Source organism: Protomyctophum parallelum (assembly GCF_964188405.1).
Source record: "Protomyctophum parallelum genome assembly, chromosome: 15".
Classification (NCBI taxonomy): Eukaryota; Metazoa; Chordata; class Actinopteri; order Myctophiformes; family Myctophidae; genus Protomyctophum; species Protomyctophum parallelum.
In genome coordinates this window covers 33,572,260-33,597,644 of record NC_139710.1, presented here as the reverse complement: position 1 = coordinate 33,597,644, position 25,385 = coordinate 33,572,260, and the positions used below count along the sequence as shown (strand labels likewise).

The following is a 25,385-nucleotide window of genomic DNA, read 5'->3' as shown; positions in this document are numbered from 1 at the left end:
TTATGAGGCCTGGCCACTCCCCCCATCTGTTGTCGGGGCCGTCCCGCCTTCGGTTGCGCCGGGCGCTCCGGTTGGTCCGAAGGCCCCGGTGATCCCGGACACCAGCTGCTGCAGCTGAGGGTTGTTCATCAGCGAAGACACCTGCGGGTTGCTCATCAGAGACGTCGCCATGTTCCTCAGCTCCACGTTGTTGAACAGACCCGAGAAGTCCATCCCTCCCATCCCGCCGTCGGTGGGGCCCGCCTGGGGCGGGTTCTGCACCACCTTCTGCTGGGCGATGGCCAGGTTGGACTTGTACGTCTGGTTGCCGGGGTCCAGCTCCAGGGCCTTCTCGTAGAAGCGCAGGGCCTCCGTGTTCCGGTTCAGGCTGGTCAGAGCCGTGCCCATCCTGCCGTAGGCCTTGCAGTACTTGGGGTCGAACCGGATGGCCGCCTCGCAGTCCTGCACGGCCCCGACGTGGTTGCCCAGCTTGCCGTGGGCCGCGGCCCGGTTGCCGTAGTACACGGCGTTCCGCGGGCTGAGGGCGATGGCCTTGGAGTACAGCTCCACGGCCGCCGAGAAACGCTCCGCCAGCATCTGAGCGTTTCCGTCCACTTTGAGCCGCTCCGCTTCCGCCATCTGCTGGTCGGTCGGTGGCGTCGTGTCCGCCTTATTGGCCCGGGGAGGAGCAGCGGCGGCCGCCCCAGGGAGCTTGGACACGGCGTCGGAGAAGATCTCCGGCAGCGTCTGCGAGACGGCGAGGGTCTGGTCGTCGGCGGAAACCTCAAAGGCCGTTTCCAGACATTGCACGGCCACCTCTAGACCCTCCTGGGAACCCGCAGACAGTTTCCCGGAACGGAGCTGGTCGTTGAAGAACTGGATGATGGAGAAGACGAGTCGTTTGGTGTTGTCTGACATTGTGACAGGAGATCCTTCTTTATCTCAGGTGTAGATGTTCAGGGGATCTTTCTTTATCTCAGGTGTAGGTGATCAGGGGATCGTTCTTTATCTCAGGTGTAGGTGATCAGGGGATCGTTCTTTATCTCAGGTGTAGGTGATCAGGGGATCGTTCTTTATCTCAGGTGTAGGTGATCAGGGGATCGTTCTTTATCTCAGGTGTAGGTGATCAGGGGATCGTTCTTTATCTCAGGTGTAGGTGATCAGGGGATCGTTCTTTATCTCAGGTGTAGGTGATCAGGGGATCGTTCTTTATCTCAGGTGTAGGTGATCAGGGGATCGTTCTTTATCTCAGGTGTAGGTGATCAGGGGATCGTTCTTTATCTCAGGTGTAGGTGATCAGGGGATCGTTCTTTATCTCAGGTGTAGGTGATCAGGGGATCGTTCTTTATCTCAGGTGTAGGTGATCAGGGGATCGTTCTTTATCTCAGGTGTAGGTGATCAGGGGATCGTTCTTTATCTCAGGTGTAGGTGTTCAGGGGATCGTTCTTTATCTCGGGTATAGACGATCAGTTGAGCCTTTATGACTGAGTTCTGAATTTCCAACGAGCTTCGATCGGTATGAGCACCGAGGCATGACGTCATTATGCCTCTCAGCCAATCGGCCAGTTCTATGATGTCAACCATCTGTGATGTCAGTACCTACGTACGTAGGCCTATATTTGGGTGTATGGCCACGCACACACACACACACACACACACGCATACACCCAGATCTGGATCTTCAAATAGCAAAATCGAGGTCGTTCACATTTTCATTTAAAAAACAAACAGTAGCCTACTAGGTTTTGTGATGTTCTAATCTGAATCGGCTTTGTTTGTGTTTCTTTACAGGCTAAAAGAGTGACTTTGAGAGCTGTTCCACCAAGAAACTGTTTGGAACGTATTTTGAATGATCAATTTCTAATCAATGGAGCAAATATTTTTCATTTATTGCCCCCCCCCCAGTCCAGGTTCTGTCAGGTCTACTGGACACAGCAACGCTCTCCATGGTTCTGAAACTATATGGAACTGTCCATGGTACGCGTTCATGGATGGAGATCGCTGACAGAGCGCCAGCAGGAAGACAAATGTGAGCGTTTAGTCTTGTGTTCGGGTCCATGCCAAGTCTCTACTCAGAACATTGTTGTGAGCGTTTAGTCTTGTATTCAGGTCCATGCCAAGTCTCTACTCAGAACATTGTTGTGAGCGTTTAGTCTTGTGTTCGGGTCCATGCCAAGTCTCTACTCAGAACATTGTTGTGAGCGTTTAGTCTTGTGTTCGGGTCCATGCCAAGTCTCTACTCAGAACATTGTTGTGAGCGTTTAGTCTTGTGTTCGGGTCCATGCCAAGTCTCTACTCAGAACATTGTTGTGAGCGTTTAGTCTTGTATTCAGGTCCATGCCAAGTCTCTACTCAGAACATTGTTGCTACTTACTGTATGTCTTTTACTGATTTGATGTCTGTGATTTATCGACCGTACAGTCAAGTGACAAACTGATAGTGTGGCAGTGTTTTCTCTTTCACAGAACGGGCAGCACAGTTTTGTAAGAACAAAACTCTGAACTTCAGTCTTATATTTCCCTTCAGTCACTGAAGGACGAATCAGAGTAAATGTACTAGTATAGCCTTGGGAACCAGAGCCATATGTATTTGTTGTTTTGTATACTTAAGCATATATGCTTTCTATTAGATTATCAACAAGTCAGGCTCCACCACCAACTGATGAAAGGAATCCAGGGATTAGGATGCGGTGTCTGTATCCGCCAGCAGCTTTTTAATCAAAGAAAACAGTGAAGTTCAATTCATCGGCGAGAACAAATGGTCTCTCTCCCCAGACGGTCAGCAATTGGACAACACAACACAACGTGCTATTGACTGAGAGGGTGGGCACAGGCCCAGAGGGTCTTATCAGCGAGCTGGCACACTGCACTATGGAGTGTCTTATGAAGGACATGCGGTGGTGTCATGACAAGTTCATTAAAACGCCTCTGACCAGTGATGTTTTCTGGCAGCACTTTTCTATTTTAGTTTTAGTCGTAGTCTCTTGAAAACGTTTTATTTTAGTTTTAGTCACATTTTAGTCACCTGGAATGTTTTAGTGTTTTAGTCTATAGTTTTAGTTGACTAAATATCATAAGATTTTTGTCGACTAAATCTACAGTTGATTTAGTCAACTAAAATGTCTTTTGGCAGGCCTTGATCCCGTCGTAATGACTGATTTTACACCTGCTGAAAATAGCCGATCTACAAGCACACAGCCTCTGACTGACCTTCGCTCCCGCAGGAGTGGCATCCAATGGCATGACCTAAAACCGGTAGGCTACTGTACTCAAGTACTGTACTCAATTACATTAGGCTACATTATTTGAGTTTCTTCTTTTTAACACCAAAACATTACATTTCTATTAAAAACACATAATATTGTACTTTGGACTCCACAACATTACTTATAGTATGAAGGTTGTTGTTTACTCACCTTTAAGCATGTTGAAGTCAGCTGTTGAATTAAAAAAATACTTTGAACAGTGACTATAGTGAATAGTGAACATTTTTACCCGTCACCACTAGGTACTGTAATAGTAGTCTAGGCCAGTGGTTCCCAAAGTGGGGTCCGGGGCCCCCCAGGGGTCCTTCAGGGAGTTCCAGGGGGTCCCCAGCTAAATTATATAGTTTGGAAACAAATGGACCCTTATGGGTCTGTAACATGAGAGTGTACAAATGAAACCAAATGGACCTGCTAGGGTCCATATGGTTCCATTTGTACACTCTCAAAGTTAAATTAAGATTAAATTCAAGCACCTGGCGGCGTGGTGCACCAGCAACAACCTGGCTCTCAACACCACGAAGAAAAAGGAGCTCATTGTGGACGACAGGAGAGCTAACCTCTGTGACCATACCAAAGCAAAGCAAAGCAAAGTAAAGTTACCATGTTTACCCATGCAGGGTAACTGGACTAAGCTCAATAACTTGTTTACAGCCAGGCCCTGCTCATAGAACATTTCATGGTAGAGGTTCAATATGCCTTGCTCAGGGGCACTTCAACGGTGGTAATTTTAACGTGCCGGTCCGGGGATACGAACTATAGCGACCTTCCGATATCAAGACCGCTCCGCAAACCGTTCGGCCACCGCTGTCCCCCCGCTGCCCCATCTACATCAACGGGGCGGTGGTGGAGCGGGTCCAGTTTGAAGTGCCTGGGTGTGTCCACCTCTCTGTGGACCTCTCATGGGCTCTCAACTGCTCCATCCTGTACATTGTACAAGAAGGCGCAGCAGCGTCTCTATTTCCTGAGGAGACTGAGGAAGGCTCACCTGTCTCCACGGATTCTAGTGAACTTTTACCGCTGCACCATTGAGAGCATATTAACCAGCTGCATCTCAGTGTGGTAGGCTATAACAACTGTACAGTTTCTGACCCGGAAGACCCTGCAACGGGTAGTCAAGACGGCCCAATACATCATCGGCACACAACTCACCATCCATTGAGGATCTACAGCGCCGGAGATGTCTGCGTAGGGCGAGAGGTATTGTGAAAGACCCCTCTCATCCAACCCACAGACTCTTCTCCTTTCTCCCTTCTGGGAGGCGCTACAGAACTATTGGCTCCCGTACTATAGTAGGCTCAGGAACAGCTTATTCAGTGGCGTGCACAGATAGACACTAGGGGGTGCTAGAGGGGTGTCAGTGGTTCTTCGATAAAAATAAATAAATAGCAGACCTACAAGCTCGTAGCGCGCCACTCGGTGGCGCGCTATGAGCTTGTAGATCTGCTATTTTTCAATAGCTAAAGCACCAAAATGTGCTGCACAAGGTGCCCTTATTTTCATTTGAGCACCTGCCCCTCTAAATGTCTGTGTACGCCACTGAGCTTCTTTCCTGTTGCTGTCTCCCTGCTGAACTCTGCCCCCCCCCCCCTCCCCCAAGGACATTGAACTCTGACCCCCTTCCGTCCCTCCATCCCTCTACCATGCTTATATGCATTAGCATGTTAGAGAGTGTGGGTATGTGTGTGGGGTGGTTGTGCATATACTGTATATATGCTATATGCACTAGGCCTACTTGCACTGTACAGTTATTTCTTCTCATGTACTTATCCAGATTATGCTTGGTTCTCCCATCATACTCATTACTATTTATTCTATTTATTATTCTGTACATACTGTACATTCTTCTGTACTTATTCTCTCATTTACTGCATTACTGTTATGTATTGCACGTCTGGCTAGACGCCACCCTTCATTTAATTGTCAAAGTATTTGTATACTATGTGCAGTGACAATAAATTGAATCTAATCTAATCTAAAAAAAAAACATAAGGTCTAGCTGCAGTTTAGGAATCTTTGCTTTTCACCCAGGCTGCACGGGTTCAACTCAAGTAGCCAAGTAGGCTTTCTTGGGTTTAAAATCTTCCTAGCAGACTGTACTTCCCTGTGCTTCTTTTTACAAACTGATAGTATTCAATCAATCAATCAATCAATCAATCAATTACACTTTTCCTCCGAGGTGGAAAGCCTAGTGGCGAGGTTACTCACACGCCGAGTTGCGGTGTACATTGTTGAGCTGCAGCGACCTCTGGTGGCAGAATGTGTGTACAGCGTCAGTGGTGGACACTGGACATTTAGCAGACCGCTCTTGACTTTAACCTATATATAACTCTATGGACTTTACAGTTAAACCAGAGCGATTTACAGGGAGAAAGAACAACACAAGGTAATACACCAAATGCATAGAAACACTTTTTATTTGTTCAAGATAAAGTCATATAGGCTACAGATACAAAATTAAATAAAAACAATAATACAAAAAAGAAAACATGGTAGGCGCCTACGCGCCTGTTTCAATCTTGACATCCAACGCTACTGTAAAACATGTAAATTAGTATTAATAACATCAATCAAAAGTGAAAAATAATTCAGCCATCATCCGTTCACAGCATTTACGTATATAGAACCGAGTGATAATTAATTAATGTGTACAGCGTATGCAGGCGTATCGTCGGACAGCTCGGTGGCGGTCCTGGCAGTTGTAGGCGCTGTTCCAAGCGAAGCCCAGTGTGTGTGTGTATGTGTGTCTATGTGTGTGTGCAAAAAAACCAAAACACAAATAAGATTGTTGTTTATTTTGGACGTTTTGTTTATATTCTGTACGGTGTACGGCTGCTATTATATTATAATAATGGCCTCAACGTTGCTGTCGCCCATGGTGGATTATTACAACGACGAGGAGGAGCTGGATAGCGTGGAGGACGAGGAGGATCACAGCTTCAGAGGGAGAGACTCTGAAGAAGGTAGAGAAAAATAACAAAAACATACAACAACATGAACCAACCCGAACAAACCTATTCAAACAACCCCGAAGCAACCGAACCGAACGGGGGCTCAGACTACTTGCTGGACACAAGACAAAGAATTATTGAAATTATTAATGTTAATACAACTTGTGTAATAAAAGGTTTAATACGCGCCTGGTGGTACTATACTCTGCTGCGTCTGGGAGCTTTTTTTAAATAAGAGGTAAAAAAAAACATAACAACACCGCCCCGCTATAGATGTTTAAAACGCGCTAAACGATGTTTTGGCTGGCTGAGGTTTGATTGAAAGTGAAACCCGCTGGAAATTAAATCACCAACGTCTTTAAAAAAGACAAACTTTAACGGATCATGTATAATAAACACTCCCAATGTGTTTATTTTCCATTTTCTCAATTCGAAATTGCGTTTTTTTTTTTTTTTTACATTTTATCTCGCGATTTTGAGTTATAAATGACCGACGAAAAGCCTGTCCTCTCGCGTGGCTGGCTATAAATAAATGTGTTCATTTCAAGACACATATTGCACGATTCGTTTTTAATTAATAATTTAAAAAATAATCATAAAAAAAAAAAGAAAAAAAAGAAGGAACAGATCTACAATATTAACATAACAGTGCGACGCGTTTATTAGCGTGTAGAATGTAGATATGTTATTTATTATAATTATTATTATTAATATTTTTTTTGCCAACAACTCGGCTGCTTATCTTTCGTTCCCAGCGATGGGGAGAGTATTACACGAGCACCACACACACATTGTCTCTCTCTCTCACACACACACACACACACACACACACACACACACACACACTCAGCAGCACCGCAAAGTCCGCAACCGAATCAACCTTCTCGCCTCTGCTCGCGTGCCGTCACTGTGTGTGTGTGTGTCCTTGTTTAAACCACCACACCACCACTATGACTGCATGAGAGACACACACAGGACAGGACGCTGTCCGGGAGAGAGAGGATGACATGACAGCGATGCGAGGTATTATTGCTTTGGTTAGTTTGTTAAGACAAACCTATACCCTACTAAACTAACTCCCTTTTTGGTCGTTTATTTAATAGAGCCGATATAGGATCCACTTCTTTTCACGGACCGTCCCGGCCTCCTGCATGGTTGGTTTACCTGTTCGTCGTGTGTTTTTATTTTAACATTGATCAATGGAGCTAAAAAAAATAATGGTTTCGATGCAGCTGGTGGCTAACTTGAAGCTAACTAACACCGGCCGGGGAACGTCACGTCCCTTCGGACGGAGTCGGACCCGACGCTGCTGCTAGCTGGGCTGGGCTGGCTGGGCTGGCCTGTCCGGCTGCTGTTCACCGAAAAGGTGCTGTGTCAGCTCTGTGCCGGCCGGCTGGGGGCCTGGCCTTCTTTCTTAACGTGTGGTACCACCGGCGTCGTCTTTTATTATTACCGTGTATTTATGTTTCTAAAAGCTGATGATCAGACTAAACTTGGGCCCGGTCGGTGGTGGTGAGTTGTTTGGGGCTGTCGGGCCTCTGTTTCTGTTCTGTTGGCGTCGATCGACTGCCTAGTGACTCCGTCCGTCCACTCCTCGCACCGCCGTCCCTTCCTTCCACTCCTCGCTAAATGGTAACATGCTAACGTTAGCAACGAGAGCTGCTGCAGGCTGGCTCAGCCTGGCTGGGACACGGAAGAGTTGGAGAGAGAGAGAGAGGCTTTCACTTTAATCCGACCCGGCCCGGTGTCGTCCTCCTCCTCCTCCATGCGGCCTTGACAGAGACATCTACCGTTAGGGGACCGTGGTGGAAGTGCAGGGTCTGGGATGACGACGTCTCAAAGAAGGTTGGGTGTTTTTTGACAGAGTGATATGGGGTGATAATACAGTTTTGGAGGATGTCATCTCATCTCTACGTGGATCATTCTGAACTGTCAAGTTGAAAAAACGGCCACGGTTGGTTGCCACGCACCGCACCGCACGTTGTGTGGAAATGGATCCACGCGCTGTCCTGTCCTGTGACTCCTGTCTGTCTGTCTCTTCAACTTCATCTCAGCGTTTTAGGCCCGGTTTGGTGCCGTGCCGTTGGCAAGGCTTAAAGCCTCATTTATAGTAAGTTGCGTGCCGTTCGTTGTCGGGCTCAGTAAATGGCTGATCTATCTACTGAGCTTGTATATCTGCTATTTACTGCAATGCATGCAACTGAACTAAGTATAAAGCAGGCGTAGCTGCATTGGACTGGTAACAGACAGTACTTCCAGGGCATGGATGGATTGTGCAGGTGGTTGTACCCTGGCATGCTTTATGAGCTGTAAGATCTGCTGGCTCAGATCATTGCACAAGAAGGAAGCTGATTGGAAGTTGTACTGTGTGTGGTATCTTGTCTCTTTGATCCAGAGCCATCTAATAGAAGGGTTGCAATTATTGAGGGGGCATAAAACAGCACGGTCATGTGGTTCATTCATGTACTCGCGCGAGTCCATAGACTCCAATGCATTCCGTAAACTTCCGGTTGTTGTCCCCATTCAATACTTCCGGTTGTCCCCCCATTCAATAGAAGTCTATGTAGGACAGCCGCCATTGGACTGAAGCCCCATGAAGTGAACGGAGGTTGCGTAACTCTGTCCTACTCTGGCTCTGCTTTGACATCTTGTCTTTGCTTCTCTGCAGACACCGAGGATGCCAGTGAAACAGACCTGGCCAAGCATGATGAGGATGACTACGTGGAAATCAAAGAACAGTAAGTGTGTGTCTCTTTGTCATTAAGTAAGTGATATGATATGATGCAGACAACCTATTATTAAAGGGTATTCTTACAAAATAAAGGCACAACTCAGGGAAATTAGACATCCATACTAGTACTACTGTATATTGAAAGCTGGCTTCTTGGCACTGTTTGAGCTAGCCTTAATTGGTTCACATGGCGCTCGTACTTCACGAACGTCATGGCGAAACTTCAGACGTTTATTTTTTTTGGGAACGCTACATTTACAGAGCAAACGTGTACATAAACGTTCAGATTTCAAATATAAAGTACTCGCTACAGGTGCCACGGATGTTAGAATTTTCCTGGTACGGCTATTGGCACCCGTGCATTCGGCGTTGTTTATTTTTTTCGGCATTCGGCATTGTTTATTTTTTTCCGCCAATAGGCTTTCAACTACGCGCCCCTATCGGTCGGGAGATGTGTTGCACTCTGAAACACTGGGTGTGTTCGATATAGGCACACTGACCGCACTGCCAATACAAACGATTAGGCAAGTGCATTCCCCCGGTGTCCAACTGAGTTTTCTGAACACACACTGTTTGCGTCGGGGCGCTCGGATAAAAATGCCTTTTTATTAAACAGCAGTGCTAATCGCTGTACCAGGTAATGTCTTAACGCCCGTGGCACACATGGTGAGAGTACTTTATATTTGAAATCTGAACATTTATGTAAACATGTTTGCTCTGTAAATGGTCCCAAAAACAGCCCTGAAGCAGCCCGTCAACTCACGCCTGTGTTTGAGCATGAATTGCATTTTCCCATTGTGAGGTCTGCTCTACCCCACACCGCTTTGAGTCCAAACGTAAATAAATGCCATTTAAATACAAAGCCATTCTGAGGCTTTGTTTGTTATCATAACGTGGGATATTTCAGAGGAAGGCAGTGCCTCCATTTGCAGAATGGTATTAAGGAGGATATTGAAAATCTTGAAAATTTCATGGAATTATTCTCAAACTGCACTTGAGAAAGCGTTTTATTTTGGGGCAGTGTAGAAGTGATTGAAATTAATAGAACATCATTAACACCTTGAGCGCACAGGACGGAGTTTTCCGCAGACGGTGAATGAGTTCAGCTGCCTGATCGATGTTTGTGTTGCAGGATGTACCAAGACAAACTGGCCTCTTTGAAAAGACAGTTGCAGCAATTACAAGAAGGTGGGTAATCCTAGACGCATTTATTTTCTTTTGTTTTGCACTCCCATTGATTTCTTTCATTAATCCATTTTAGACCTGATACCAGATGTTTTCTGAAAAACCTACTGTATGTTTCTTCTATATCAGTGGATCTCAAGCTATTTCATGTCAAAGACCCCCAGAAATATAATGTTATTAGCTGCAGACTCCAAGACTCCGCTAAAACACACCCTAAACAGGCCTTAATATCTAGCGGAAACCCCACCAATAAGTCCTTATCCAACACAAATTAACTAATCTTTCTCAGCCGTACATGCAGCTTTCACAAGTGTGCCCATAAAAGACGAGGAAAAGGATTAAGAATTCGCTGGCATTTCACATTGCAAAAGAGCTATTATTTCCAAAATGTAAAAAGAATGATATGGAATTAATTTGGATAATGGTAATGGAGATATTGTAAAAGTTGTCACTTTATTGGAGTTCATTCCCAATAGCAGACTTTATTCCTATGGGCTGTGGCAATAATACAAAAATGTTGAATGATGAACTATGAACTGAACAAGTTCATTTTTAAATGTTTGAACTGTGAACTGAACTAGAAAAGAACTTTCCCAACACTGCTTAAAACACCACAAGGGGTTCCCGTCCTGAATTGGTTAACAGTGATTTTCCAGAATAGATCCAGTGGATAGTCTAGTCACACAGCACCGACCCACTACTCTAGTGGGTCGGTGCTGTGTTCCTGCAGCAACATCTTCTATGCAGATAATGATCTGGGAATTCACCAGGACAATAACGTCAGTTTAGTAAAAGGTTACATTGTGTTGCAGGAACACTACAAGAGTACCAGAAGAGAATGAAGAAGTTGGACCAGCAGTACAAAGAGAGGCTCCGCAATGCGGGTAAGGTTTCAGTAACGCTGTGAGAACACGACGTTGACGTTTTACACACACATACTACCATGTTGGATCTCTTTACACACACATACCACCATGTTGGATCTCTTTACACACACATACCACCATGTTGGATCTCTTTGCTGATGTTTTGTTAACAGAGACACTCACACCATTTTCCTCTCTTTGTCTCTGCAGATCTGTTCCTCCAGCTTGAGGTAAGCACCGTTCGTTCATGCTGCAGTTTATGGCATGTCCACGTTTCACAATTACAATTGTGACTTGTAAGGTGAACCTCAGAACACCTCAGCGAGTCTCTTTTAAGTTGGATACAGGAGCATTCATGAGCAATAACACCAGACACTCCTGAACCGTTTTCTATCTAGCAGCAATTGGACTGCTGAACAAGATTTTTTTTATTCGATTTTCTTTTTATTCTGATCTCCTTTTTCCACCGTGTCTCTGCCCCCCCGCCCCCCCAGACAGAGCAGGTGGAGAGGAACTACATCAAAGAGAAGAAAGCCGCCGTGAAGGAGTTTGACGACAAGAAGGTTGAGTTGAAAGAGAACTTAATCGCTGAGCTGGAGGAGAAGAAGAAGATGATTGAGAACGAGAAGTTAACGATGGAGCTGACAGGCGGTACGTAGGGGGGGGGGGGGGGGGGGGGGGGGTCACCCGACATGTCCGTACACAGATTAAAAAGCCGGCAAAGTTGCGTCCTAAAACAGAAGCCAGTGTGGTTGAGTGAAAACAAACGGTGCCCTAGCAACGGTGCATAGCAACTGGAGAGGTTAAAAAAAAATGAAACACAGCGAGGCAATGTTCTAGCGATATTAAACACCTTAAGACGACCCTGCGCCTAAACCAACGCATGGCGCAAAATGAATAAATCAGGACGCGTATACCTGTCCTACGGTCCTACTAAAATATACATGTTCTGCAGTGACTCAAATAGCTCTAAACCACACCAAAGGGTCAAGACGGTTTTAGCGTTGTCCCTGTGGTGTGATGTGTCTTGTTGCACGTTGACCCAAGTAGACCCTAGTGCAGGGGTGCCCAAACTTTTTTCACTGAGGGCCACATACAGAAAAATATAGGAAGGGCTGGGCCACTCACTAGAGATGAGGTATATCGCCTCACCTGTTGTGTATTAAAGTTAGCAAAATCAATCAAATGTAGGTAAATTATGCTTGATAATTGAATATGCTTACAGAAATAAAACAGCCTACATCACCATCCGGGACCAAAGTTTGTTCTCCTAGTCCAGTCATTTTTGGTGTTTGTTTGTGAGTTAAATCTGTTAATTTAGCGAGCTCAATCAACCCACAGATGGGAACTCGCGCAGAAGGTTTCAAACACTCAGTACTCTTTTCTCATTGGACAATATTTTCAGCAGATGGGATCGAAGCAAGACGTTAACGTCACAGAAGGCCAGCTAGCTGGCCCTGGTACTTGAAAGAAAACGCCCAGCAGGGCAAACTCGAAATCTGATTGGCTAAGCCAAACCAAAACCGTTTCCCACGAGTGATAGAGATTGACAGGTTCCTTAGCCGCTAAGGAACCTGTCAATCTCTATCACTCGTGGGAAACGGTTTTGGTTTTGTGGAGAAGCTGCCTTGTTCAAGACAGTAGCTCCACCTAGTGTTAAAACTAAGAAATACAATACAGTCAAGTGCAAGTTTCATGTGCGGGCCATATTCCATTATATTTTTAGAATTGGATCACGGGCCCGCGGGCCGTAGTTTGGACACCCCTGCCCTAGTGATTCAACGCATGGAATTCAACAGCCCCAAACCACACCAAAGGGTCGAGATGGTTTTAGCGTTAACTCTTTGCAACCGTTTGGACCCAAGGAGTTGCATTGGTGTGGTTTAGGGCTTTAGACTCGCTAAATTGAGACAGGATAAAATCATCATGTCTCCCTCCGGGGGTGTCCTGGGATGCAATATTGTACTCTGTACTGTACTGTATGTCGTTGAAGTAAGACTCATAAAATGTCCCTAATGATCTAAAGGATCACCCCTGGGTCCCGGGACCCATCTAAAGGATCACCCCTGGGTCCCAAAGGATCACCCCTGGGTCCCGGGACCCATCTAAAGGATCACCCCTGGGTCCCAAAGGATCACCCCTGGGTCCCAAAGGATCACCCCTGGGTCCCGGGACCCATCACATTGAAAACCTATTTACATCACTGGTTCTGAGTTGTTGTGATTAGTGCCGTACGAGTGCATAAGCACTCTGTTGCAGCCATTATATTTGGGGAAACCAGATATTGCTGCAAATTGCGTTTTGATGTTGGCAATTAGTATAAAATGGAAATGTACCTTTTTGGCAATCTTACAACACAGTGTAAAACGGACAGTTTTAATTCAACACGGCTAAAATACATATAATTTAATACTCATACAAATCATTTCAGTAGCAGCTGTATTCATTATATTTTTAAAGTCCCTGTTTAGTATTAGTAAGTGTTAATGTGGTAGTGGTAATAAGTAGTATGACCACAGCAGAGAGACTGTTGGTTTAGCAGTGATGTAGTAGGGCTTTCACGTCTAGTGATTTTTACTAGTTGACTAATTGCCTAGTTTACTAGCCGACTAGTTGTTTAACTAGGCCTACTTATTATGTAAAAAAATAGGTAGGCTTAGTTTAAAAAAGAATACTATTTGTACATTTAAAAACTACATTAGTATAATCTAGCTGATCTTGAGGCCTACAAAAACTAGTCGACAAGGTCGACTAGTGGATTTACTAGTCCACTAGTTGCTTAAAGCCCTTTGTACTGTGATTGTGTTATGTTGGATCTTAATCTGCTATCACCTACTGGTGGAAGTTCTGGAAGTTGTGTATACGCTGGCATGTGCATGTGTGCTAGAGCGACAGTTGGTTTGTGTATCTTGTCTGTGACCACAAACGGAACAGCAAGCTAAGATTGTGAATCAGATGAAGATAGTACAATCTGTAGTGGTTATTTAAGTCCCAGAGTGTCCAATGTTCTGTTACGTGCACACGTCTCAGACAGTGGCCTTGTGGTCAGGGTGTCCGTCCTGAAACTGGTAGGTCGGAGGTTCGATCCCCGGGCCCGGGGTCATAAACCAAACAAAGACTGTAAAAATGGGACCCAGTGCCTCCCTAGCTTGGCACTCAGCATCAATGGGTTGGATTCGGGGGGGTCAAATCAACTAATGATTCCCGAGCGTGGCACACTCTGCAGCTCAACCGCTCCAACAGATGGGTCAAATGCGGAGAACAAATTTCACTGCGGTAACGTGTGTGACTAATCGTAGGACTTTGACTTTGACCTTTGACTCTCCTCACGTCCAGATTCCATGGAGGTGAAGCCCATCATGACCAGGAAACTGCGGAGGCGACCCAACGACCCCGTCCCCATTCCAGACAAACGAAGAAAACCTGCACCTGATATCCTTTTACATACAGTAACCTCTGCACGTTTTCTGTTAAATCTATTCTACGGCATACCACGTCATACAGCGTCTCACACTACGTAGCAGATGCACAAGGTCGAAACGTGGCACGAAGCCACACGCTTTGAGATTTGTTGATATTTTTTCCTACTTTTGAATTTGAATCCTGAAAGGTCAGTTTTGGACATACAGTAGGAGGTGTCCACCCGACAGACGATAATGCAAAAATATGTGCCCGTGTTGCGTTCCCTAACTGACATCACCCCAGTTAAATAGCTATTATTACTATATATATTATTATTAAATATGTTCCCTAACTGACCTCACCCCAGTTAAATTACCTGCTAACGGATGATCAGATCACAGAAGACCTAAGAACACTGAATAAGGTAACTAAGGTAACTTTAAATACTAAAACACAAAGACACAAAGATTTATTTTCTCATTACATACTTTCATTTGAATGTTTTTCTACATATTCTCTTTGCAGCTGAAGTCACCAAAGCGTCCAGGTATGTCTGCATTAAAGTCATAGAATTGTGTTGACCATAACAATGCTGAGGTTTATTCACAATACTGTACGTGCTTTTATTTTTAAGATTTTTAAGGGCCTTGCAAACGTGAAGCGAGGAACGCAGGCGTAAAAAAAAAAAAGAAGCCAAACAGAATCCAGGTCTGTTGAGTCGCGGGGAGGAGTGTGCACGTAACGAGCACGCGCGCAACAAATTCACGGCACCACGCTCGCGTAAATACGCTTGCGTTGTTGTCGCACCGCGACTTCTCAGAGCAAAAGATGCAGGTCTCGTTGAAAATGAACTATAGCCGCGTTTTGTCGCTCCACGTTTGTAAGGCCTTTTATTCTCAATCTCAACTGATTAGAAATATGGGCTTGTTTTCTCAAATGCAGATATAAACAGATTATGACATAATATAAACACAACCGTAAGAAAATATTTCCCTATTGATTGAAAGATTAACTATTTCTAAAATGAATAAAATATTTAAGGTGCTATTTTTATTTGTAATTTTAGTAATATAGAGCAATTATAATCTATTAAGGCTACATAAGGAATAATTCGCCAGGGATCATGCACGCTTTTAAACAGTCGCACGTCTCGTAGCGCAACGAATCGAGCATTATTTCTGCATACTTTTAGCAAATTGATTTCCTACTGGGTTTGACATGGTGAAGTAGATTTATTTAACAGCCCCTCTCTCCTCTGCCAGTCTCCCCCTCATCCCCAGAGCACCTCCCCACCACCCCCATGGAGAGCCCCTCCCAGCGCTACGAGGCTCGCATCGAGGAGGGGAAACTCTACTACGACAAAAGATGGTACGAGTCCTTTTTCAGCGTACATGAGTCAGGCTCACAGCCGTGTCTCCAGGGATTCTCTTAACACTTTTGTGCCAAGGGTCCCCAAATGTATATATTTGGCCGTGTTCCCCCCCATCTGAAAAAATGTTTTGTGCCAGGGACACCCCAACCCCCCCATTTGCATTTTCTAACCCCATTAGAAAATGCTATATATATATATATATATATATATATATATATATATATTGAAGTGGTTAGAATGATTGTGATGCTGTACAGCCCCCCCCCCCCCCCCCCCTTTCCAAGCACCCCTGGAGAACCCACATTGAGAACCACTGACTCAGGGCCTCAAAGGTGATCTTCGACTGTAATACTGTATAATACCACTAGATGGCAACATAGCCATACTCTATCTATCACTTCAAGCACTTACGATTTGATGGTTGGTGTTTTTCTTTTGTATTCTGCAGTCATTGTGCAGACAGTACAGGGATATTAGTGTATTCTGCAGTCATTGTGCAGACAGTACAGGGATATTAGTGTATTCTGCAGTCAGTGTGTAGACAGTACAGGGATATTGGTGTATTCTGCAGTCAGTGTGTAGACAGTACAGGGATATTAGTGTATTCTGCAGTCAGTGTGCAGACAGTACAGGGATATTAGTGTATTCTGCAGTCAGTGTGCAGACAGTACAGGGATATTAGTGTATTCTGCAGTCAGTGTGCAGACAGTACAGGGATATTAGTGTATTCTGCAGTCAGTGTGCAGACAGTACAGGGATATTAGTGTATTCTGCAGTCAGTGTGCAGACAGTACAGGGATATTAGTGTATTCTGCAGTCAGTGTGCAGACAGTACAGGGATATTAGTGTATTCTGCAGTCAGTGTGCAGACAGTACAGGGATATTAGTGTCGAAGCGCGACTGACATAGAAGACATTTTTAGAATCTGATCTCAGGTCAGAATGGGTTAAGTTAAGAGCTACTGGATAGCGAAGGGATAATGTAATGGTCTAAGAAAGTGTCTGAATTATGTACAGTGCTGCAGTCTGCTTCTACGATAGAGACCTCATGACAATGTTTGGTGCAGCCTATCAGCATCTGAACAATACACCCCCCCCCCCTTACCCCTTTCATAAAGAGGAACTTAAATGGCTCTATATTCACACAGAAATGATGTGTGGTTGTTCAGTAACCGTCACCGTCTGTCTCTAAATGATGTGTGGTTGTTCAGTAACCGTCACCGTCTGTCTCTAAATGATGTGTGGTTGTTCAGTAACCGTCACCGTCTGTCTCTAAATGATGTGTGGTTGTTCAGTAACCGTCACCGTCTGTCTCTAAATGATGTGTGGTTGTTCAGTAACCGTCACCGTCTGTCTCTAAATGATGTGTGGTTGTTCAGTAACCGTCACCGTCTGTCTCTAAATGATGTGTGGTTGTTCAGTAACCGTCACCGTCTGTCTCTAAATGATGTGTGGTTGTTCAGTAACCGTCACCGTCTGTCTCTAAATGATGTGTGGTTGTTCAGTAACCGTCACCGTCTGTCTCTAAATGATGTGTGGTTGTTCAGTAACCGTCACCGTCTGTCTCTAAATGATGTGTGGTTGTTCAGTAACCGTCACCGTCTGTCTCTAAATGATGTGTGGTTGTTCAGTAACCGTCACCGTCTGTCTCTAAATGATGTGTGGTTGTTCAGTAACCGTCACCGTCTGTCTCTAAATGATGTGTGGTTGTTCAGTAACCGTCACCGTCTGTCTCTCCAGCTATTTAGGCAATGGAAAAATATATTATTCAAGCCGGAACACCAATATGTATCAAATCAGAGAGATACCTCGTACAGGATACAAGACAAACCAGTGGAATTGGAAAGCAGAGTCTCTATAAATTGAAACTAGATGAGAGGGAAATGTCTGGTTAAAAACTGCCTTCGTCTCTCCAGATGATTGGATAAAAATGTGTATCCTGGACCAGAACATTTTGTTTGGTTTTCTATTTTACCAAAGAGTATCTTTTTAAGGCAAACATTTTTTAATGTTTAATTGCTTAATATTTTCAGATGGGTGTGGGGGTCCGCAGCCCAAATAACTAACCGTTTTGGGGGTCATTGACATGAAAGAGTTTGAGGAACCATGATATGGCAAACGGATGCTTTTCAGAAACTCTGTTAGGATCTTAGGATTTAAGACATTTGTATAATCTGTGTTGTTTTTGGCGGAACATTTTTATTTTAGTTTCAGTCATAGACTCTTTAATAGTTTATTTCGTTTTAGTCAAATTTTAGTCACCTGGAATGTTTTAGTGTTTAGTCTAGTTTTAGTCTACTAAATATGTATTTTGTCTGGCCTTGATGCCGTCGTAATGACTGATTTTACACTTGCTGAAAAAGACCGTTCTAGATCTGCTATTTTCAGCATGCAACCAAGTGTAAAATGACTTATAGTGGATCTCTTGTCCACTAGTCCCTTCCTAACATTTTAGTCTAGTTTTTTATTTGTTGACAAAATTGTCACTACATTTAGTCTTAGTTTTAGTCACCGTCGCTTAGTTTTAGCTTTAGTTTCCATTTAGTTTTCGTCAGTGAAAAAAAGGTAGTCGACGAACATTTTTTGTCATAGTTTTAGTCGACGAAAACAACACTGTTAACACATTGAGTACGCCGACTGCCTTCAAAATATAGGCTATAGAATACCGGAGGTGTCTGATCGCTTTTACTTTGAAAGCCATGAACCGGAAACACTTTCCTAAAAAAGTTGACTTTACAAAGTGACCTCAACATCCCCGATCATCTTAATATATTGTTTTACGCTCCAAAAAGCGTTCATATTTTGCGGGAGAGACGGATGAGGAGCAGAAAATAAGCGCCAGCATATCGCTCTATTCATCACCACGGAGAGCGCCCTGGATTAGGAGCTACGAGTCATTCTTTCCGTCTCGCTAACGTGGGAGTCAATAATAAGCTAATAGTTGCACTGAGCGTTAGCATACGGCAAGCGAAAAGCGAAATGCCAAAAAAATAAATAGGAAAAATTCTGAATATTAATATCTCGCCCCGCATCGCTGGGATGTCGCTAGGACGTCCTCAGACGTCCTTAGAACTCTACGTTCGGTATCCTATGACGTTCTCAGGCGTCCTACGTGCTGTAAGTGTTAACGGGAACCCATTTTGGTGTTAGCATTAGCTTCAGCTATTGAAAAATAGCAGATCTACAAGCTCATAGCGCGCCACCGAGTGGCGCGCTACGAGCTTGTAGGTCTGCTATTTTTGAAAACTGTCAGGATTTAGAAGACATTTTTAGAATCTGATCTCAGGTCAAAATGCGTTAAAGAACCACCATTCGTCTGTGCGTTAAAATCTGATCTCAGGTCAGAATGGGTTAAAGGTATATTCAGTGATTTCACTTAATTCAAATATCACTTATTTTTTTGTTTTCTTGTGATAATCCTCCCTACTATAGAGTGTGCTGGCCATATAAGGAGTTCCTCCCTGTCCCCAGTTAACACCTGGGGGTCAAAAAACCTTAGGTTTCGTTTTTGACTCTCTATCCTGATTGGACGAAAGGCTGGGTCCCACAGCCAAAAACGAAACCTAAGGTTTTTTGAGTGAAATCACTGAATATACCTTTAACGTTAACCAGTGCCCAGTCACCTGCGATCTAAGGCAAGTTTACCCGTGAGGATCTGCCTCATTATCCCAGCAGCGTGCCTCATTAACCATCACATGTTGTGGTTGTCGGGCGGCGTCAACCTCTGAGGCGGGGCTACTCCTCCCGGTGACAGATGGGGGCTGAAAAAGAGTGTTTGTTTTGACATGACTGTCAGATTACCTATTGTTAGAGATGTCTCAGGGGGATGGAGAGTTATTCGTCTGTCTGGGTGCAATTATTTAGTATATATATGTGTGCAGTGAAACCATTCACTGATGCGCCATGATTCCGCTCATGGCCTTCCTCATAACAAATCCATAATCGTGTGCGTGTGTGTGTGTGCATGTGTGTGTGTGTGTGTGTGTGTGTGTGTGTACAGGTACCACAAGAGCCAGGCGATCTACCTGGAGTCCAAGGACAACACCAAGATCAGCTGTGTCATCAGCTCGGTGGGAACCAATGAGGTGAGCGTCGGCTACGACTACTGTCCGAGTCGCTGTTTGCAGGCGATGTCAGATTCTATCCGAATATAATTCTGTACAGCTGTTTGGCTGGGTAGATTAGCGTGGGTGGCAACACATTGGAGAGACATGTCAGAGTGGTGCTCATTGGCAATAAGGGCTAATCCAATTAATTGCACCAAAACCAAAAAAATCTGAAGTTTTCGCAGTGCCCAACAATCTGCCCACCCCGGGTACGGTAGGGGAACACACAGCGTTCCAACGCCCTAACCATGATCTGGCATGGTGAATGGTGCATTAGCAGTAGAAAGGCATTAGCATGCTAATGCCTGGTCTACAGTGAGCCATTTTGGCTGTAGAACGCGTGTTCTAAATGACCGTTTTTAGGGATTTTCTTTTTAGACTTTTGTTATATTTTTTTCCTCTCCTCAGATTTGGGTGAGGAAGACGAGCGACAGCACGAAGATGAGGATCTACCTGGGACAGCTACAGAGGGGGGCGTTCGTCATCCGACGGCGGTCGGCCGCGTGAAACAGAACCTTCCCCATCACTTCCTCGTTCGCTCATCCATCCATCCTTTCCACCGCATCCTGCGCTCCGCAAGCGCCACTTTCCGGTCGATATTGACGTGCAGTCTCCTCTCCGTCATTCCTTACCTCCCCCCCTCACCACCACCACCACCACCCAGACTCTTTCACACCCAAGGATGAGGTCTCTTGTTCAGCTCTCTTTCTTACCTTGTTGTTGTTGTTGTCAGCCAAGTAGGATCAGCAATCACTCCCTGTTCACACCGCTACACTACCGGGCCTGGCTCTCTCTACCGGGCCTGTTAATCAGACCAGTGTGTGTGTGTGTGTCCAGTGGAAACCTCATATGAATCTGATCTCAGGTCAGAATGGGTTAATACCGGGCCTGCCTCTTTACGTTTCCCTTCCTTTACGCAATCATTTCTCGTCTTATCCTGTTCGCAGCAGGGGTCAGGGGTCATCATCAGTCACCACGTTGGCTTGTGGTGGACATTTTTGTCCACATAAAGTTTGACATACAAAATGAGTGGACAATAATGATACCAGAAACGCATAAATAGAAAGCCCTGAATGACAGGTCTGGAACTCTGAGAGTGTTCAAATGGAACCAAACGGACCTTTTGGGGATCCATTTGGTTCCATTTGAACACACTCAGAGTTACAGGGGGTCCTTGAAAATAAAACATTTGAGAACCACTAGTACTAGTTGGACTTGACATTCAGTAAGTGGTTGTTATGATCAGATTAATACGAACATCATAAAGGTGTGTAAAACAGAAGATCTAAAACTTTCCCACGGACAAGACCAAGTCTTTGTCCACGTACTGACATGTTGGTGACTCCGGTTTCCCAGTCCTGGACTGGTACCGAGTCTTTTCTCCTTGGGCAGACCCTCTGTGTACTGACATGTTGGTGACTCCGGTTTCACAGACCTGGACTGGTACCGAGTCTTTTCTCCTTGGGCAGAACCTCTGTGTACTGACATGTTGGTGACTCCGGTTTCACAGACCTGGACTGGTACCGAGTCTTTTCTCCTTGGGCAGAACCTCTGTGTACTGACATGTTGGTGACTCCGGTTTCCCAGTCCTGGACTGGTACCGAGTCTTTTCTCCTTGGGCAGACCCTCTGTGTACTGACATGTTGGTGACTCCGGTTTCACAGACCTGGACTGGTACCGAGTCTATTCTCCTTGGGCAGACCCTGAAGCCACATTCCAATACCCTAACATTTCGTCCACTCGCTCACTATACAGCACGGCGGTGTTCCGGGTAAATTGGTGACCTGCTGAAATGTGACAATCGTGTTGACGTCACATAATAATGTAAGTGTCTGAAAACTGTAAATCATTGCACTTTCTTTTCATTAGCAGAGTTCAACGTAATGTTATTCAGGCCACGTTTTTAAAGACCTCTATACCGTATGTAAGTTGTGTGAAGTCCACAAGATGTTCACATATTTCGACCGGACACCAATTTCACCGTAATTTGCCATTCTGGAGTGAGCGATTGTGAGTGAGCGTGTGTGTGTGTGTGTGTGTGTGTGAGAGTGTGAGAGCCAGTGAGCCAGTGGCTGAGATTTCCTGGTTATTGGAATGAGGCTTTTCTCTTCTGGCATCCTGTTGTCATGACGGCTTCCTCCTGTCCTGTCGTGGTGTTTTTCCACGGACACATTTCTCTCACGTTGTTTTCTGAAGCGCAGCCCTGCGGTTGTCCAGGGAGGCCATCTTTCTGCTGTGTGTTCTTTTTTTATTCTCAAGAATAAAAATGTAAATATGAAGCAATAATAGTATTGCTGCTGTTTGTTGCCTTAGTTTTTCTATAATCTTAGCATCTGATGCTGTGGTTGATTCTAGCCCATTCTGAACGGGAACCCATTTTGGTGTTAGCATCATGTCATGCTTTAGCTATTGAAAAATAGCAGATCTACAAGCTCGTAGCGCGCCACAGAGTGGCGCGCTACGAGCTTGTAGGTCTGCTATTTTTTTTTAAATCGAAGAACGACTGACATTTTTAGACTCTGATCTCAGGTCAGAATGGGTTCATCAGACCAGTGTGTGTCCAGTGGAAACCTCGTATGAATCTGATCTCGGGTCAGAATGGGCTAGAGTCATGTCTGGGAGTGTTCCGTCTGTTCACCCAAAGGGTTTAGTTAGGATACTTTGTACCGTCATCAATAATTATTGGAGGCTATACATTTCATTCAGTTTTCAGTTTTTTCTTTGTTTTCTTTTGTACAATATTGTTGTGTTTTGAGAATCCAGTGTACCAGAAACGTGGTTTCTTTTTGGAAAAAAATAAATGTATATGGGTTTCTAATTTTGAATCTTTACTGTCATGTTATCGCGGGGGGGGGGGGGGGGGGGGAGGGGGAGGAGAGAGTCAGTTTGTCTGTCACCCTCACAAGTGTTCCCCAAACCTCCTTAGATTGAGACCCACAAAAAAACATTTTAAATATATATTTAATAGTGAAAATCACTGAGGTACAAGTTAACATCAAACGTAACTCGTTTTATATTTTTCAGGGTATAAGTACATAATGAAGTTGCAATGTGTGGTTGGAAACAAAATATATAGAGGCACAACTGGACACTAGTAGTGCACAAGGGTTCCAAAGCTTTCAGGCCATAACCCCCCAAAATACTGTAATCGTATTTGAACTGGCGACCCCCCCCCCCCCCCCTCCCCAGCCTGATCAAGCACTTGCAATTGTAGGCATTATATTGAGTTTGACTGTTCCACAGATGAATATTACTTGGTTAGACCAGTCATTAGTCCTAAACTACAACCTATCTCAAACCCTCACCTTAAACCTAACCTTAACCCATGTCTAACCAATGACTAGTCTAAACTAAGTATGCACCCCCACAACGTCACACACTTCACATCTTATGTAATTCAATACCAATTTGGTATTAAAAAGGTCTTGGGTCATACAATTGTAACTTCAGAAATGTGCAGACAGTGACACCCTCTAGTCTAAACGTTACTGTATCTTGTTGCTTTGTTTACTGTTGAGTGAGAATACAATGCTGCACATCTTGCTGGGGGACTCACTTGGGCCCCCCGACCCCCAGTTTGTCTGGGGGACTGGCCTGGGGTCCCCGACCCCCAGTTTGTCTGGGGGACTGGCCTGGGGTCCCCGACCCCCAGTTTGTCTGGGGGACTGGCCTGGGGTCCCCGACCCCCAGTTTGTCTGGGGGACTGGCCTGGGGTCCCCGACCCCCAGTTTGTCTGGGGGACTGGCCTGGGGTCCCCGACCCCCAGTTTGTCTGGGGGACTGGCCTGGGGTCCCCGACCCCCAGTTTGGGAACCCCCTGCCTTAAAGCACACAGTTTGGTAAATCATATTTGAACTGGCAGTGTAGTTTTAAGGATGCTGTGTTTTGTATACAAATTAATTTGTGAACACAGCATCTACTTTTACTGGACCTCACAAGCGTGTGATATTTGAAGGCGACGGCTCCGTTCTGTAATTGCACTGCAGCACATATCGCTATGTTGAAACATCACTTCGCTTTATTATAATTTATACATTTCTGGGTTCCTTCTATATCACGTGGCAGAAAGTCCCTGTGATAAATGGTATTGACATGTGTATAGCCTAAAGGAGGGATATAGGACAACAACCCATTATCTGTTATTTGACCGTTGAATCACCTTATTGACTCGACCAGATGACCACTGATCACCCTGATGATAGAAACACTAAATCACCCCATATATTGTCTCCCATCTCCTCTCGCCAGTGGTGGAAAAAAGTACTCCATTGTTTTACTTAAGTAAAAGTACCAATACTGCAATTTAGCACTGCTCCGTTACAAGTAAAAGTACGGAATTGAAAATGTGCTTGAGTAAAAGTACAAAAGTATCAGCATCAAAATGTACTCAAAGTACTCCTATTGCAGAATGTCCCTCAAAGTGTGTACAAAGTCTATTGAAAATAGCAGATCTGCAAGCTCACAATGTGTCGCGTCGGCTATTTTCAAATGGCCAAAAGGTATATAGGGTTGATGTGGTTAGTGTATGTTTTCTAATCAAAATTTTTATTGCAACTAGTAACTAGTAACTGAAGTTTAATTGTAGTGAAGTAAAAGTACAAATTTTGGCTCTGAGATGTAGTGGAGTAGAAGTAAAAGTACTGGAAATTGGAAATACTCAAGCGAAGCACAAATACCTCACAATTGTACTTAAGTACAGTACTTATTAACCCATTTTGAGCGGGAATCCCTTTTGGTGTTAGCATCATGTTATGCTTTAGCTATTGAAAAATAGCAGATCTACAAGCTCATAGAGCTTGTAGGTCTGCTATTTTTTTTTTAATCGAAGAACGACTGACATAGAAACATAGCTTTTTCAGAAAACTATCATTTTCAAACAGACATTTTTTTTAATCTGATCTCAGGTCAGAATGAGTTAAGTACTTTCCACTGCTCCCATCTCCTCTAGTGCTCCACCATCCGTCCAACTCTCCAAATGACCAAATCAATTGTTATTCTACAAGTCTCTCCTTCGGCCAAGAAAGAAAGAACACACATCAGCCATTAAGTGAGTGCCCTGTCCTATTGGTTAGTGTGTGTGCTCTGCCCCGTCCTATTGGTTAGTGTGTGTGCTCTGCCCTGTTCCTATTGGTTAGTGTGTGTGCTCTGCCCTGTCCTATTGGTTAGTGTGTGCTCTGTCCTGTCCTATTGGTTAGTGTGTGTGCCCTGCCCTGGCTTACCCACATGACGGCTTTCACTTTGCCTGACTTAACCCATTTAGGCCGGGGAACGATTCTACAAATGTCCTCTAAATCCTGACAGTTTTCCGAAAAACCCCATGTTTCTATGTGTCAGTGGTTCTCAATATTCCATGTCAACGACCCCCAGAATTATATGAAATTGGCCTCCGACCCCCATCTGAAAATACGTATTGGCAGGGACCCTCCAGATGCAAAGATTTGAGTTAAAAAACGTTCGCTCTGAAAGAATATATTCAAAGATTTGCGTCACATTTTCACGACTTTTCAAAAATAGCAGACCTACAAGCTCGTAG

At 44.6% G+C, this 25,385-nt stretch overlaps 2 protein-coding genes across 2 annotated transcripts; one reads left to right on the top strand and one right to left on the bottom strand.

Annotated features, from left to right (window-relative positions):
• Positions 1 to 897, bottom strand: LOC310871807 (small glutamine-rich tetratricopeptide repeat-containing protein alpha-like; the record flags this gene model as incomplete). The annotated part of the gene is made up of 1 exon (XM_083783442.1): positions 1 to 897. One exon carries the CDS (start codon positions 895 to 897, stop codon positions 1 to 3), a length of 897 nt encoding a protein of 298 aa, XP_083639568.1.
• Positions 898 to 5,991: 5,094 nt separating this feature from the next.
• suds3 (SDS3 homolog, SIN3A corepressor complex component) lies at positions 5,992 to 22,282 on the top strand. The gene is made up of 12 exons (XM_083784377.1): positions 5,992 to 6,204; positions 8,861 to 8,930; positions 10,056 to 10,111; positions 10,921 to 10,992; positions 11,185 to 11,204; positions 11,469 to 11,625; positions 14,311 to 14,423; positions 14,744 to 14,800; positions 14,902 to 14,923; positions 15,639 to 15,744; positions 19,748 to 19,832; positions 20,262 to 22,282. Exons 1-12 carry the CDS (start codon positions 6,093 to 6,095, stop codon positions 20,358 to 20,360), a joined length of 969 nt encoding a protein of 322 aa, XP_083640503.1. The 5' UTR covers positions 5,992 to 6,092; the 3' UTR covers positions 20,361 to 22,282.
• Positions 22,283 to 25,385: the final 3,103 nt, after the last annotated feature.

Excerpts from the sequence above, each read along its gene's own strand:
- suds3 (XM_083784377.1), top strand. The coding sequence starts at position 6,093 with ATGGCCTCAACGTTGCTGTCGCCCATGGTGGATTATTACAACGACGAG. Across the intron at positions 6,205-8,860 it reads AGGGAGAGACTCTGAAGAAG|ACACCGAGGATGCCAGTGAA; the intron begins GTAGAGAAAAAT and ends GCTTCTCTGCAG. Across the intron at positions 11,626-14,310 it reads AACGATGGAGCTGACAGGCG|ATTCCATGGAGGTGAAGCCC; the intron begins GTACGTAGGGGG and ends CCTCACGTCCAG.